Here is a 12622-nt window from a genome sequence, read left to right as displayed (position 1 = left end):
ATCAGTGAAAGTGAATCACAACTGAATTTGCACTGCCACCCCCACCCATACTCCCTCTAACCAGTGACAGTGAATGCACTGGACATTGGGAGGGGGAAGCAGTGAATATGTAGTTGCATTTACATACACTTGCCTAGTGTGCACAAGACAATGAATTCTACAGAGCTTACAACAAGATAACACAGGATAAGGTAGACCAATAAAAGTTACTGACCCTCAAAGGTCTCCTTAAAGGTCCAGTCACACTAAGCAACTTACCAGCGATCCCAACAACGATAGGGATCGCTGGTAAGTTGCTAGGAGGTTGCTGGTGAGATGTCACACTGCAACGCTCCAGCGATCCCACCAGCAACCTGACCTGGCAGGGATCGCTGGAGCGTCGCTACACGAGTTGCTGGTGAGCTCACCAGCAACCAGTGACCAGCCCTCAGCGCCGCGTGGAAGATGCTGCGCTTGGTAACTAAGGTAAATATCGGGTAACCAACCCGATATTTACCTTGGTTACCACCGCACGGAGCTACACGTGCAGAGAGCAGGGAGCAGCGCACACTGAGCGCTGGCTCCCTGCTCTCCTAGTTACAGCACACATGGGGTTAATTTCCCGATGTGTGCTGCAGCTACATGTGCACAGAGCAGGGAGCAGCGCACAATGCTTAGCGCTGGCTCCTTGCTCTCCTAGTTACAGCACACATGGGGTTAATTAACCCGATGTGTGCTGCAGCTAAATGTGCACACAGCAGGAGCCGGCACTGACAGTGAGAGCGGTGGAGGCTGGTATCAAAGGTAAATATCGGGTAACCAAGGACAGGGCTTCTTGGTTACCCGATGTTTACATTGGTTACCAGCCTCCGCAGAAGCCGGCTCCTGCTGCCTGCACATTTAGTTGTTGCTGTCACACACAGCGATCTGTGCTTCACAGCGGGACAGCAACAACTAAAAAATGGCCCAGGACATTCAGCAACAACCAACGACCTCACAGCAGGGGCCAGGTTGTTGCTGGATGTCACACACAGCAACATCGCTAGCAACGTCACAAAAGTTGTTCGTTAGCAGCGATGTTGCTAGCGATGTTGCTTAGTGTGACGGGGCCTTAAGCCATGATTAAAGATAACATTAGTATTGTACTACAAAATCACCTGACAGCAATTAAAGAGAATTGTACTTCTGTTGCTACAATGGCTATGTTCTGTGGTGGTACATTGTATATGCGGTCTTGTACTCTCTCTATAATGTGACAGTACATTTTTGTTGTACATAGTAGTCCTTTGTTAAAGGGGTATTCCCACAATTGAAAGTTATCCACTATCCTCAGGCTAGGGGATTACTTACTGAAAGCTCACAGTGCTCAGACATTTTCAGCAATGAATAGAGTGGAGTTCAAGCAGCAGTTAGAAACCCCTGCTGTCAGTCACAGTAAGGGTACCGTCACACTTTAGCGATGCTCCAGCGATCCCACCAGCGATCTGACCTGGTCAGGATCGCTGGTGTGTCGCTACATGGTCGCTGGTGAGCTGTCAATCAGGCAGATCTCACCAGTGACCAGCCTCCAGCCACCAGTGACGCATGGAAGCGATGCTGCACTTGGTAACTAGGGTAAATATCGGGTAACCAAGCGCTTGGTTACCCGATATTTACCTTGGTTACCAGCGCACACCGCTTAGTGCTGGCTCCCTGCACTCCTAGCCAGAGTACACATCGGGTTAATAAGCAAACCGCTTTGCTTATTTACCCGATGTGTACTCCGGCTATGTGTGCAGGGAGCCGGCACTGGCAGCCTGAGAGCGGCGGACGCTAGTAACCAAGGTAAATATCGGGTAACCAAGCAAAGCACTTTGCTTGGTTACCCGATATTTACCTTGGTTACAGCTTACCGCAGGCTGCCAGAAGCCAGCTCCCTGCACATTCAGATCGTTGCTCTCTCGCTGTCAAACACAGCGATGTGTGCTTCACAGCGGGAGAGCAACGTCCAAAAAATGAACCAGAGCTGTGTGTAGCGAGCAGCGATTTCACAGCAGGGGCCAGATCGCCGCTCAGTGTCACACACAGCGAGATCGCTAATGAGGTCACTGGTGTGTCACAAAAACCGTGACTCAGCAGCGATCTCGCTAGCTCTCTCGCGATGTGAGAAGTACTCCTAAGTTACCCCTGTGCAATGGATCGAGGATTACTTTTCATTGTGGGAATACCTCTGCAAGGCACACCATCTATAAACTAGCAATTCCTACATTGAAAGATGTTTTATACTTTAAAGAAGACCTTTTCCCTGTTTTGAGCATGTTAAACTGGCCATATCATGGAATAGTGGTTACAGAGCTAAATAATACTTTTTGTATTTTTTTTTTATTTATTTCCATTGCAGAGATATTAGCTTGTCAACTTTAGATCATAATTTCTTTTTCAATTGAGGAGGTGTTAGAAGAGATTAGTCTCTAGAGGTGTTTTTTGTTTTTCTCTTGCATGATGTTGCCTAATCAAAAGCAGGAGGCGTCGTGCAGATGAGAAAAAAAGAACACGTCCTCAGAAATGGCAGACCCGGCTTTATCTGTGTGAGACACACTGACACACTGTAATGTTCTCGTAATCACAGTAGATGTCAGTGAGATCATTGACACATTAGGAATGGGAGTAGAGCACAGCTGAGTGTCCTAACAAACATTTTTTTACAGCTCTCTTCTCACAGCAGATAATATGACGGAAGGGGAGTAGAGGAGAACTGTGTGTTGATACAAACACTACTGCAGCTCTAAATTCACAGCACTGTCAGTTTTCGCTTCCCACATTGTAATTGCAGTAGATGTTAGCAGTGAGATTAGTAAGGAGACCAGGGCCCTGTCACCACTTTTCACACAGATAGTCATCTGTGTTTTTTTTTTTCTTTTTAAGGGCATATTCTTTTTTTTTTATTTTTATTATTGAATGTTAATTTTTCCTACTTATGATTGGTCAATGTCATCAAGGTAAAGGGGAAAGATAAACTCGCCAAGGTAGAATCTCTGTCAACATCTGCTTGGTTGAAGGGGGAATTTAGAATCCAGTATCTCTGTAATGGAGATGAGAAACTAAAGAATAGCCTGTTAAAACTCATGAAAGCTCCTCTTTAGCAGCCAAACTTCTTTCCATCCTGAAGCCACACAGTCATCTACTGGAAACAAGCTGCCTACAAAGCCACATTTTGTTTCGTAATTATAGACCTCCATATCCTCTTCATTTCTAGAAATGATATCAAAGATACAGTTCCATCTACTGAAAGCATAAAGACCTATAAAATCAAGTCTTGTCATTGATGTAAACCATGATGTCCTCACTCATCCACACATAGAATAAAATCTATATACCAGCAGCACAGGAATACCAATAACTACAATGATCAGTGGCATAATAAACAACTGAAGTCTTCTGTATAAACACATTGGCCTTTATTTTTTAAAGATATGTGTTGTTTACACAAGTCTAGATGTGTAGACGGGCTAGAGGAGCACTGGATGAGTGGTGTACACCTCTGTATGCACCCCACCCCAATCCTACTCCAGTCCCTGCTGGATTATGAATTGTGGTGTAGCAAACTCCATCGCTTGTTATGAAATCGATGAGAGGTGGTCACCACTCTCCTTACCCGCCATTGCACTGCTTTGAGTTGCCCCAAAATTTAGTGACTTATCTAAGCTTTTAACGTTAGAAAACTGGCCGAAAAGCTTTCATGAACTGAGCTCGTTGTCTTTTTAGGGTTAAAATGTAATTTTCTTGATCCTTTTTCAGCCATTGTGCCATCCTATGATGAAGAGCCAAGGCCTCGTCCACCTATACCTAAAGCAGCCATTCCACCTCCTATATATGATGAGCCAGAAAGACCGCGGTCACCTGGGCCCAGCAACTCATTCCTTGCAAACATGGGGTAAGCGGTTTTCCAATTGTCCTGATTTATATCTTTTTCTTATAGGACTCTCATGATTGCTTGGTATATTGTTATACCTAAAGTCCAATGTGAACTATTACAGATGTATGTGCAAATAGGCTATTTTAATTATTTAAATCGAACCAGCAGACTTTGTCTGCAAGGTGTTTTCAATCCCTGAAGGTATAACTATAGCCGCACGTACTTTCTAAATTAATTGGTGAAGACTGAAATCATATTATAAAGCAGGGGTATTAGAACAGAATGGTTACTGTATCTGAAAACCATCTTCATGTGCTTTACTCAACCTCCTCATCTTAATCTCTTGCTTTCTAGTGGAACTGTGGCTCATAAAATCATGCAGAAATATGGCTTCCGGGAAGGCCAGGGCCTGGGAAAGCATGAGCAGGGGCTTAGTACAGCCCTGTCTGTAGAGAAAACCAGCAAAAGAGGAGGCAAAATCATTATTGGTGATCTTGCTGATAAAGGTATGTTGTGAACTCTTCTGATGCTTATAAATGACCCATCTAAAGAGATTAAAGGGAACCGGTCACCAGATTTTTCCCTATTAAACTGACAATCACCTTCTGCAGCTACTGGGCTGCATTCTATGAAGGTGCACCTTGGCCCTGACTCCCCTTCCAGACCTAATTACCTTTGTTGGCCAGATGGGCGGGCTTATTTTCTGCTCCTTCATCCCCCTCCTGTCGCTGATCGCCGTCCTCCTTTCTTGATTGATGGGATGACGCCCTCCGTCATCCTCCTTGTCGCATTTTCAAACCTCGCGCCTGTGCAGTTAGGTATACTTGCGCAGTTCGCTCTGCCATATCGCACTCAGAGTAGAAAACATAGCTGCTCGCACCATGCATGACCTCACCAGCGCCATGCTTGTACCCACCCATAATCTCGCGTCTGCGCATTTAGCTCACCGGCGCGAGCGACGGCAGCTATGTTTTCTGCTCTGCCCGCGATATGGCATAGCGAACTGCGCCTGCACGAGCCGTCCTAACTGCACAGGCGCGAGGTTTGAAAATGCGACAAGGAGGATGACGGAGGGCGTCATCCCTTCAATCAAGAAAGGGGAGGGGGAGAGGAGCAGAAAATGAGCCCGCCCATCTGGCCAACACAGGTAATTAGCATGCCTAAGGGCCAAGTTTTATAAAGTTATTTTTAGGGTCTGGAAGGGGAGTCAGGGCCAAGGTGCACCTTCATAGAATGCAGCCCAGGAGCTGCAGAAGGTGATGCTTTTAGTTTAATAGGTAAAAATCTGGTGACCGGTTCTCTTTAATAACTATTCCACTATTAACAATATTAGGTGAGAAAAGATGGCTAATTAGATTAGTTTTGCGGTTTTTTTTCCAGTCTGTTCCTTCCTTTCTATTAACCCTTTATTCAGGATGACAACCCATTTGTTGAGTAATGTGGTGTCCAACAAGCCTATCATTGTATTTTATTTAGAGAGAATTAATTCATCATTTGGTTAGTCAGATGCCAGGCTGAGTTGTGTATAGTGGCCAAGTGTTCAGATCACACCTCCAAATCCATGTAAAGGTCTACAGCTTAAAGAAAGCGACCATTGAGACTTAAGAGGCATTTATTCTCCAAGGTAATCACAAAGAAGCGTTAATAACACGCTCGTTTCATGATTATCTTGCCATGTAAATAGGCTGGCGATCACCCGGTGAATGAGAAAACCAGTCATTGGGTGAAATTATCTTTTGTGCAGTGTAAATGATCATCGCTCTTTGTAAACAGTAATCACACTTCTGAGAACCATGGTAGCCTATGCGTGCGGAGCAATCTAGTAGAGGGCGCACCTTGCACATTGTTTACTTTGGTCTGCCTGCCAATTGGTAAGTTTACCAATCGGTGGTCGTATTGAATTGCCGTTCGGTCCCTGTAAACCGTCTTATTTTTCTCAATGATATTAATCACAGTAGACTATTCTCATCCTTGAGCCACATAAGGAGGAAATCTTACAGGCTGAGGATTGTGTCCATCTAGAGCAGACCTGGGCAAGGGGCGGCTCACCCTTCATAGCTCAGAGTTGGAGGCGTGGCCTGATCTACAATTTCAGCCCTGCTCTCACTGCCGGGAGCTATGTATCCCACAGTGCAGTGATAAGCAGCTGTCACGCCACCACTCTGCCGGTCACGCCTCCTCTTGCTGCCAGTCATGCCCCCTCTGGATGCTGGCCACAGTCACTGGATGCCTTCCGTGGTATCTATGTTGCTGGCCAAGCCCCTTTTGCTGTCGTCCACGACCCCTCAATGCTGGTTACACACACTCCTTGGATGCCTTCCTTGTCCCCTCCTGCTGCTCTCTCGATGCTGGCCACGCCCCCTTTGCCTGTTTTTTCTACCCAGGATCCTCCCATGTGACCGGCTCATCTCCACAGCGGCCACTTAAAAAAAAAATGTCTGTTCTGCAACCCATGGCTGTGGAGTCTGTAAGCCACAGTTGCGAATCCGACTCCTGGATTTTATCAGGTTCCGACTCCGACTCCTTCATAAATGGCCAATTCATAACAACAAATTTACTGTTGTAAAATATTAACATTGTGCTTATTCAGTTTCTCACCAGCATATAAGTAATCAGACCACTTAGAGCAAAAACTACATTTATTAGAATAAAATTAGAATATAGCAAATAACTTTTATAAACTTTTCTAAACTGTAAGTAAATATGCAATAAACACTTTTATGCAGTTAATAATAAGAAATCTATAAATTTGTTCTCAGAAAAAGTATTGCCTCTGTCAGATCCTCCTTCATGAATGCCCTCAAATCTGATCTAATTATTTTGAGAGCAGAGAACAACCGCTCTACACTAACTTGTGTTGGTGGCAAAGCAGTAACCACTCGGGCAACATCTCTGACAATGTCAGGATACAGAGGAATCGCTTGTTGCACTGTTATTTTTGATGAACGGTCAAATTTCTCAATTTCTTTTGGTGCACATGAAAAATTCTGCTGAAATGTACTGGCTGTGTTCCTTGATGGGGATGACTCTTCTATGCGGGAACGCTTTGCACGGTCCTTCTGATCCAAATATTTTTCGAAATTAAATTCTTCATCACTTGATGATGAGGGTGAAGATGTGGCAGGACGACCAAATTCTTCTTGTTCCTCCTGACTGTTCTGCAACCCTTTCATCCTTACTGCTATTCCAAACAGAGCTTCTTTTCCTTTACTTAGCTGTTGATCATCTAGAAGAATCCGATGCATTGGGTCTACATAAACAGCTGCCAAAAGAATGTTATTTTGTAATAGTAGCTCCTCTCTCCGTTTCATTGATGTAGCAATGCCACTTGCAATTAACCCTCCTCTTTGGGACAGGCGAAACATCAGGTTCTTCCACTCCTTTAAGAAAATACCTGGAGTTAAGTCCTCTGCTTGTAATTTTTTAGTCACTGTAATGGGTGCTCTAGCAATTTTCTTTGTCGCTCCATTGGGAGACCCAGACAATTGGGTGTATAGCTACTGCCTCCGGAGGCCACACAAAGTATTACACTTTAAAAAGTGTAACCCCTCCCCTCTGCTATACACCCTCCCGTGCATCACGGGCCCATCAGTTTTTATGCTTTGTGTTGAAGGAGGCACACATGCACGCAAGCTCCACAATTTAGTCGGCAGCAGCTGCTGACTATATCGGATGGAAGAAAAGAGGGCCCATAACAGGGCCCCCGGCATGCTCCCTTCTCACCCCACTCTGGTCGGCGGTGCTGTTAAGGTTGAGGTACCCATTGCGGGTACACAGGCAGGAGCCACATGCTGTTTTCCTTCCCCATCCCTTAGGGGCTCTGGGTGAAGTGGGATCCTAAGCGGTCACCAGGCACTGGGACCGTGCTCCCTCCGCAGCCCCTGGGGGAATCTGCTGGACAGGAGCCCGGGTATCGTCAGGGACAGGCCCTGCCACACTGAGGTACTCTGTGTCCCCTTGGGGACGGCGCATAGAGCGCCTGTCTGTTGGACGCTGCAGCAGCTGCTGGTTGTGTTTGTGCGCCGGGACTACCGCGCTGACCGCGCTTGTTTGCCGGCCGCGCTTATAACTTGAGCCCCCGGCTTTTGCGGCCTAGTACCGCATATTCCCGCCCCCGGGCCTGCCAGTCAGGGGTAAGGGCGGGACGCTGCACTGAACGTCAGCGCTGAGGGCTGGAGCATACTTAGTATCCTCCTCCCCCCTCACTGAGCACCGTGGGGCACCAGATTCCCGCACTTTTAAGGGACGCCCACGGCTCCCTCCTCCTCTCAGAACGCTGGCAGCCATTTCTATCAGCACTTCTGACGCCGGAGAACTTCAGAGACGAGCTCCACAGCTCTGGGAGCCCAGGCAGGGAATCTGGTGGTCACACAAACGCTGAGGGCGGTCGGTAAGCCGCACCTGTTACTAGGTGCTTACCCCCCTGGGTGCCGAAGTGTATATTTATATGCTTATATTGCAGACATTTACTCTGTACGGCTGCACTATTGCTTGGCTATATACCCTCTCTGATTGCTCTAAGAGGAGTACACAGCATGTCGTCCGCAAAAAGCAAGGATGCCAGGGCACAGGCTTACTTTGCAACCTGTACCTCATGTGCGGCTATGCTACCTGCAGGTTCCACCTACCCTCATTGTGTGCAATGCTCGGCCCCTGTGACACTCACTCAGCCGGAGCCGCCGCCACTGGTGGGACCCTCGGCCCAGGTGGAACCACCTGCTGCCACTGTCCAGGTGACAGGGACAGAGTTTGCTGTATTCGCTGACAAACTTTCTGAGTCTATGGATAAATGGTCTGCTAAGATACTAGAAGCTTTGCAGTCCAGACCTGTAACACAGGCCCCGGGCACGGTTGAACCTTTTCACTCAGACCCCCCTCGGTCGGAGCAGCGAAGTGCTTCTGGGGCGACTCATAGGTCCCACGGTGAGGACTCTGACACGGACCGCAGTCCCAGACCGCCTAAGCGGGCTCGCCGGGAGCTTCCCTCGACTTCATCACAGTGTTCAGGGTCTCAGCATGAGGACTCTCTGGAGGATGAAGCGGAGGTGGCAGATCAGGGCTCTGATTCTGACGCCGCTCTCAACCTTGATACACCTGAAGGGGGGACGCCATAGTAAACGACCTTATAGCGTCCATCAATCAGGTGTTGGATCTTTCTCCTCCAACTCCTCAGATTGAGGAGTCAGCTTCTCAGCAGGAGAAATTCCATTTTAGGTTTCCCAAACGTACACGGAGTGCGTTTCTTGATCACTCCGACTTCAGAGATACAGTCCAGAAACACCGAGCTTTTCCAGATAAGCGCTTTACTAAGCGCCTTATTGACACACGTTATCCCTTCCCCCCTGACGTAGTCAAGTGTTGGGCTCAGTGTCCCAAGGTGGATCCTCCAATCTCTAGACTGGCGGCTAGATCTGTAGTTGCAGTGGAAGACGGTGCATCACTCAAGGATGCCACTGACAGGCAGATAGAGCTCCTGATGAAATCCATCTATGAAGCTATCGGCGCGTCCTTTGCTCCGGCATTCGCAGCCGTATGGGCACTCCAGGCTATCTCAGCTTGTCAGTCTGAGATTAATGCAGTCACACGTGCCTCTACTCCGCAGGTTGTGTCCTTAACCTCTCGGGCGTCGGCGTTTGCGTCCTACGCCATGAATGCTGTCCTGGACTCTGCGAGCCGTACATCGGTAGCATCCGCCAATGCGGTGGCAGTCCGCAGGGCCATGTGGCTACGTGAATGGAAGGCAGACTCTGCTTCCAAAAAGTTCTTAACCGGTTTGCCATTTTCTGGCGACCGCCTGTTTGGCGAGCGATTGGATGAAATCATTAAACAATCCAAGGGAAAGGACTCGTCCTTACCCCAGTCCAAACCAAACAGACCTCCACAACGGAAGGTACAATCGAGGTTTCGGTCCTTTCGGCCCTCAGCCAAGTCTCATTTCTCCTCGTCCAACAGGTCACAGAAGGGTCAGAGGAACTCTGATTCATGGCGGTCTAAGTCACGTCCTAAAAAGACCGCCGGAGGAACCGCTCCCAAAGCGGCCTCCTCATGACTTTCGGCCTCCCCAAACCGCATCCTCGGTCGGTGGCAGGCTCTCCCGCTTTTGCGACACCTGGTTGCCACATGTCCAAGACCGATGGGTGAGAGACATTCTGTCTCACGGTTACAGGATAGAGTTCCGCTCTCGTCCTCCGACTCGTTTCTTCAGAACATCTCCGCCCCCCGAGCGAGCCGATCCTCTTCTTCAGGCGGTGAGCACTCTGAAGGCAGAAGGAGTGGTGATCCCTGTTCCCCTTCAGCAATGGGGTCACGGTTTTTACTCCAACTTGTTTGTGGTGCCAAAAAAGGACGGATCTTTCCGTCCCGTTCTGGACCTCAAACTATTCAACAAACACGTGAAAACCAGGCGGTTCCGGATGGAATCTCTCCGCTCCGTCATCGCCTCGATGTCCCAAGGAGACTTCCTAGCATCAATCGACATCAGGGATGCTTATCTCCACGTGCCGATTGCACCAGAGCATCAGCGCTTCCTGCGTTTCGCCATCGGGGACGAACACCTTCAGTTCGTGGCGCTGCCTTTCGGCCTGGCGACAGCCCCTCGGGTCTTCACCAAGGTCATGGCAACAGTGGTAGCAGTCCTACACTCTCAGGGACACTCGGTGATCCCTTACTTAGACGATCTCCTTGTCAAGGCCCCCTCTCGGGTGGCATGCCAACACAGCCTGAACATTGCTCTGGAGACTCTCCAGAGATTCGGGTGGATCATCAATTTCACAAAGTCAAAATTGACACCGACCCAATCGCTGACATATCTCGGGATGGAGTTTCATACTCTCTCATCGATAGTGAAACTTCCGCTGGACAAACAGCATTCACTACGGACAGGGGTGCAATCTCTCCTGCGAGCCCAGTCGCACCCCTTGAGGCGCCTCATGCACTTCCTAGGGAAGATGGTGGCAGCAATGGAGGCAGTTCCATTTTCGCAGTTTCATCTGCGTCCACTTCAATGGGACATTCTCCGCAAATGGGACAGGAAGTCGACGTCCCTCGACAGGAACGTCTCCCCTTCTCGGGCAGCCAAGGCATCCCTTCAGTGGTGGCTTCTTCCCACTTCTTTGTCGAAGGGGAAATCATTCCTACCCCCATCCTGGGCTGTGGTCACGACGGACGCGAGTCTGTCAGGGTGGGGAGCGGTCTTTCTCCACCACAGAGCTCAGGGTACCTGGACTCAGCCAGAGTCCTCCCTTCAGATCGATGTTCTGGAGATAAAGGCAGTGTATCTAGCCCTAAAGGCATTCCAGCCGTGGCTGGAAGGCAGGCAGATCCGAATTCAGTCGGACAACGCCACGGCGGTGGCATACATCAACCACCAAGGCGGCACACGCAGTCGGCAAGCCTTCCAGGAAGTTCGGCGGATTCTGCTGTGGGTGGAAGCCACAGCCTCCACCATCTCCGCAGTTCACATCCCGGGCGTAGAAAACTGGGAAGCAGACTTTCTCAGTCGCCAGGGCATGGACGCAGGGGAATGGTCTCTTCACCCGGACGTGTTTCAAGAGATCTGTTGCCGCCGGGGGAAGCCGGACGTCGACCTAATGGCGTCCCGGCACAACAACAAGGTCCCGGCATTCATGGCACGGTCTCAAGATCACAAATCTCTGGCGGCAGACGCGTTAGTTCAGGATTGGTCGCAGTTTCGGCTGCCTTATGTATTTCCTCCTCTGGCACTACTGCCCAGAGTATTACGCAAGATCAGATCCGACTGCCGCAGCGCCATCCTCATCGCCCCAGACTGGCCGAGGAGGTCGTGGTACCCGGATCTGTGGCATCTCACGGTGGGTCAACCGTGGGCACTACCAGACCGTCCAGACTTACTGTCTCAAGGGCCATTTCTTCGGCGCTCCATTGGGAGACCCAGACGATTGGGTGTATAGCACTGCCTCCGGAGGCCACACAAAGCATTACACTAAAAAGTGTAAGGCCCCTCCCCTTCTGGCTATACACCCCCAGTGGGATCACTGGCTCACCAGTTTTCTGCTTTGTGCGAAGGAGGTCAGACATCCACGCATAGCTCCACTGTTTAGTCAGCAGCAGCTGCTGACTATGTCGGATGGAAGAAAAGAGGGCCCATACTAGGGCCCCCAGCATGCTCCCTTCTCACCCCACTTTATGTCGGCGGTGTTTGTTAAGGTTGAGGTACCCATTGCGGGTACGGAGGCTGGAGCCCACATGCTGTTTTCCTTCCCCATCCCCCTGAGGGGCTCTGAGGAAGTGGGATCTTACCGGCCCCCAAGCCCTGAGGCCGGGCTCCATCCACAGACCCATGGAACCTGCTGGATACGGAGCTGGGTACCGTTCAGGGACAAGGCCCTGCGACATTAAGGTACTCTGTGTCCCCGTATGTACAGGCCGCGCACACTCCAGACTTGCTGGGTGTGCTAGTGCGCCGGGGACAGTAGCGCTGCGCGCTGGGGTTACAGTCACTACAGTTTTCCTGAGTGACTTTATGTGTTGGGGACTGCCGCGCCGGCCGCCCCTAGGCGGCAGCGCGGCTGCGACTTGTAGTGCGCCGGGGACTTAGCGACGACCGTGCTTTTACGACGGCGTCGCTTATAAATTTAGTCCCCGGCTTCTGCGGCCTAGCTCCGCTTCGTTCCCGCCCCCACCCTGTCAATCAGGGCAAGGGAGAGACGCTGTACGATTAATCAGCGCCGAGGGCTGGAGCCTTATTTACATGCTCCAGCCCTCTCACTG

At 49.7% G+C, this 12622-nt stretch overlaps 1 protein-coding gene across 1 annotated transcript in view; it reads left to right on the top strand.

Annotated features, from left to right (window-relative positions):
- Positions 1 to 12622, top strand: part of RBM17 (RNA binding motif protein 17) — a 73268-nt gene that overhangs the window by 20739 nt on the left and 39907 nt on the right. Inside the window, exons 7-8 of the mRNA XM_075345328.1 lie at positions 3757 to 3892; positions 4229 to 4380. Of these exons, the coding sequence (XP_075201443.1) occupies positions 3757 to 3892; positions 4229 to 4380 (288 nt within the window). The remainder of the gene's footprint in view (positions 1 to 3756; positions 3893 to 4228; positions 4381 to 12622) is intronic.

The sequence above is a fragment of the Anomaloglossus baeobatrachus genome, chromosome 4 (assembly GCF_048569485.1).
Source record: "Anomaloglossus baeobatrachus isolate aAnoBae1 chromosome 4, aAnoBae1.hap1, whole genome shotgun sequence".
Classification (NCBI taxonomy): Eukaryota; Metazoa; Chordata; class Amphibia; order Anura; family Aromobatidae; genus Anomaloglossus; species Anomaloglossus baeobatrachus.
Note: the sequence above shows the minus strand (reverse complement) of the source record. Positions and strands in the feature narration are given on the sequence as shown.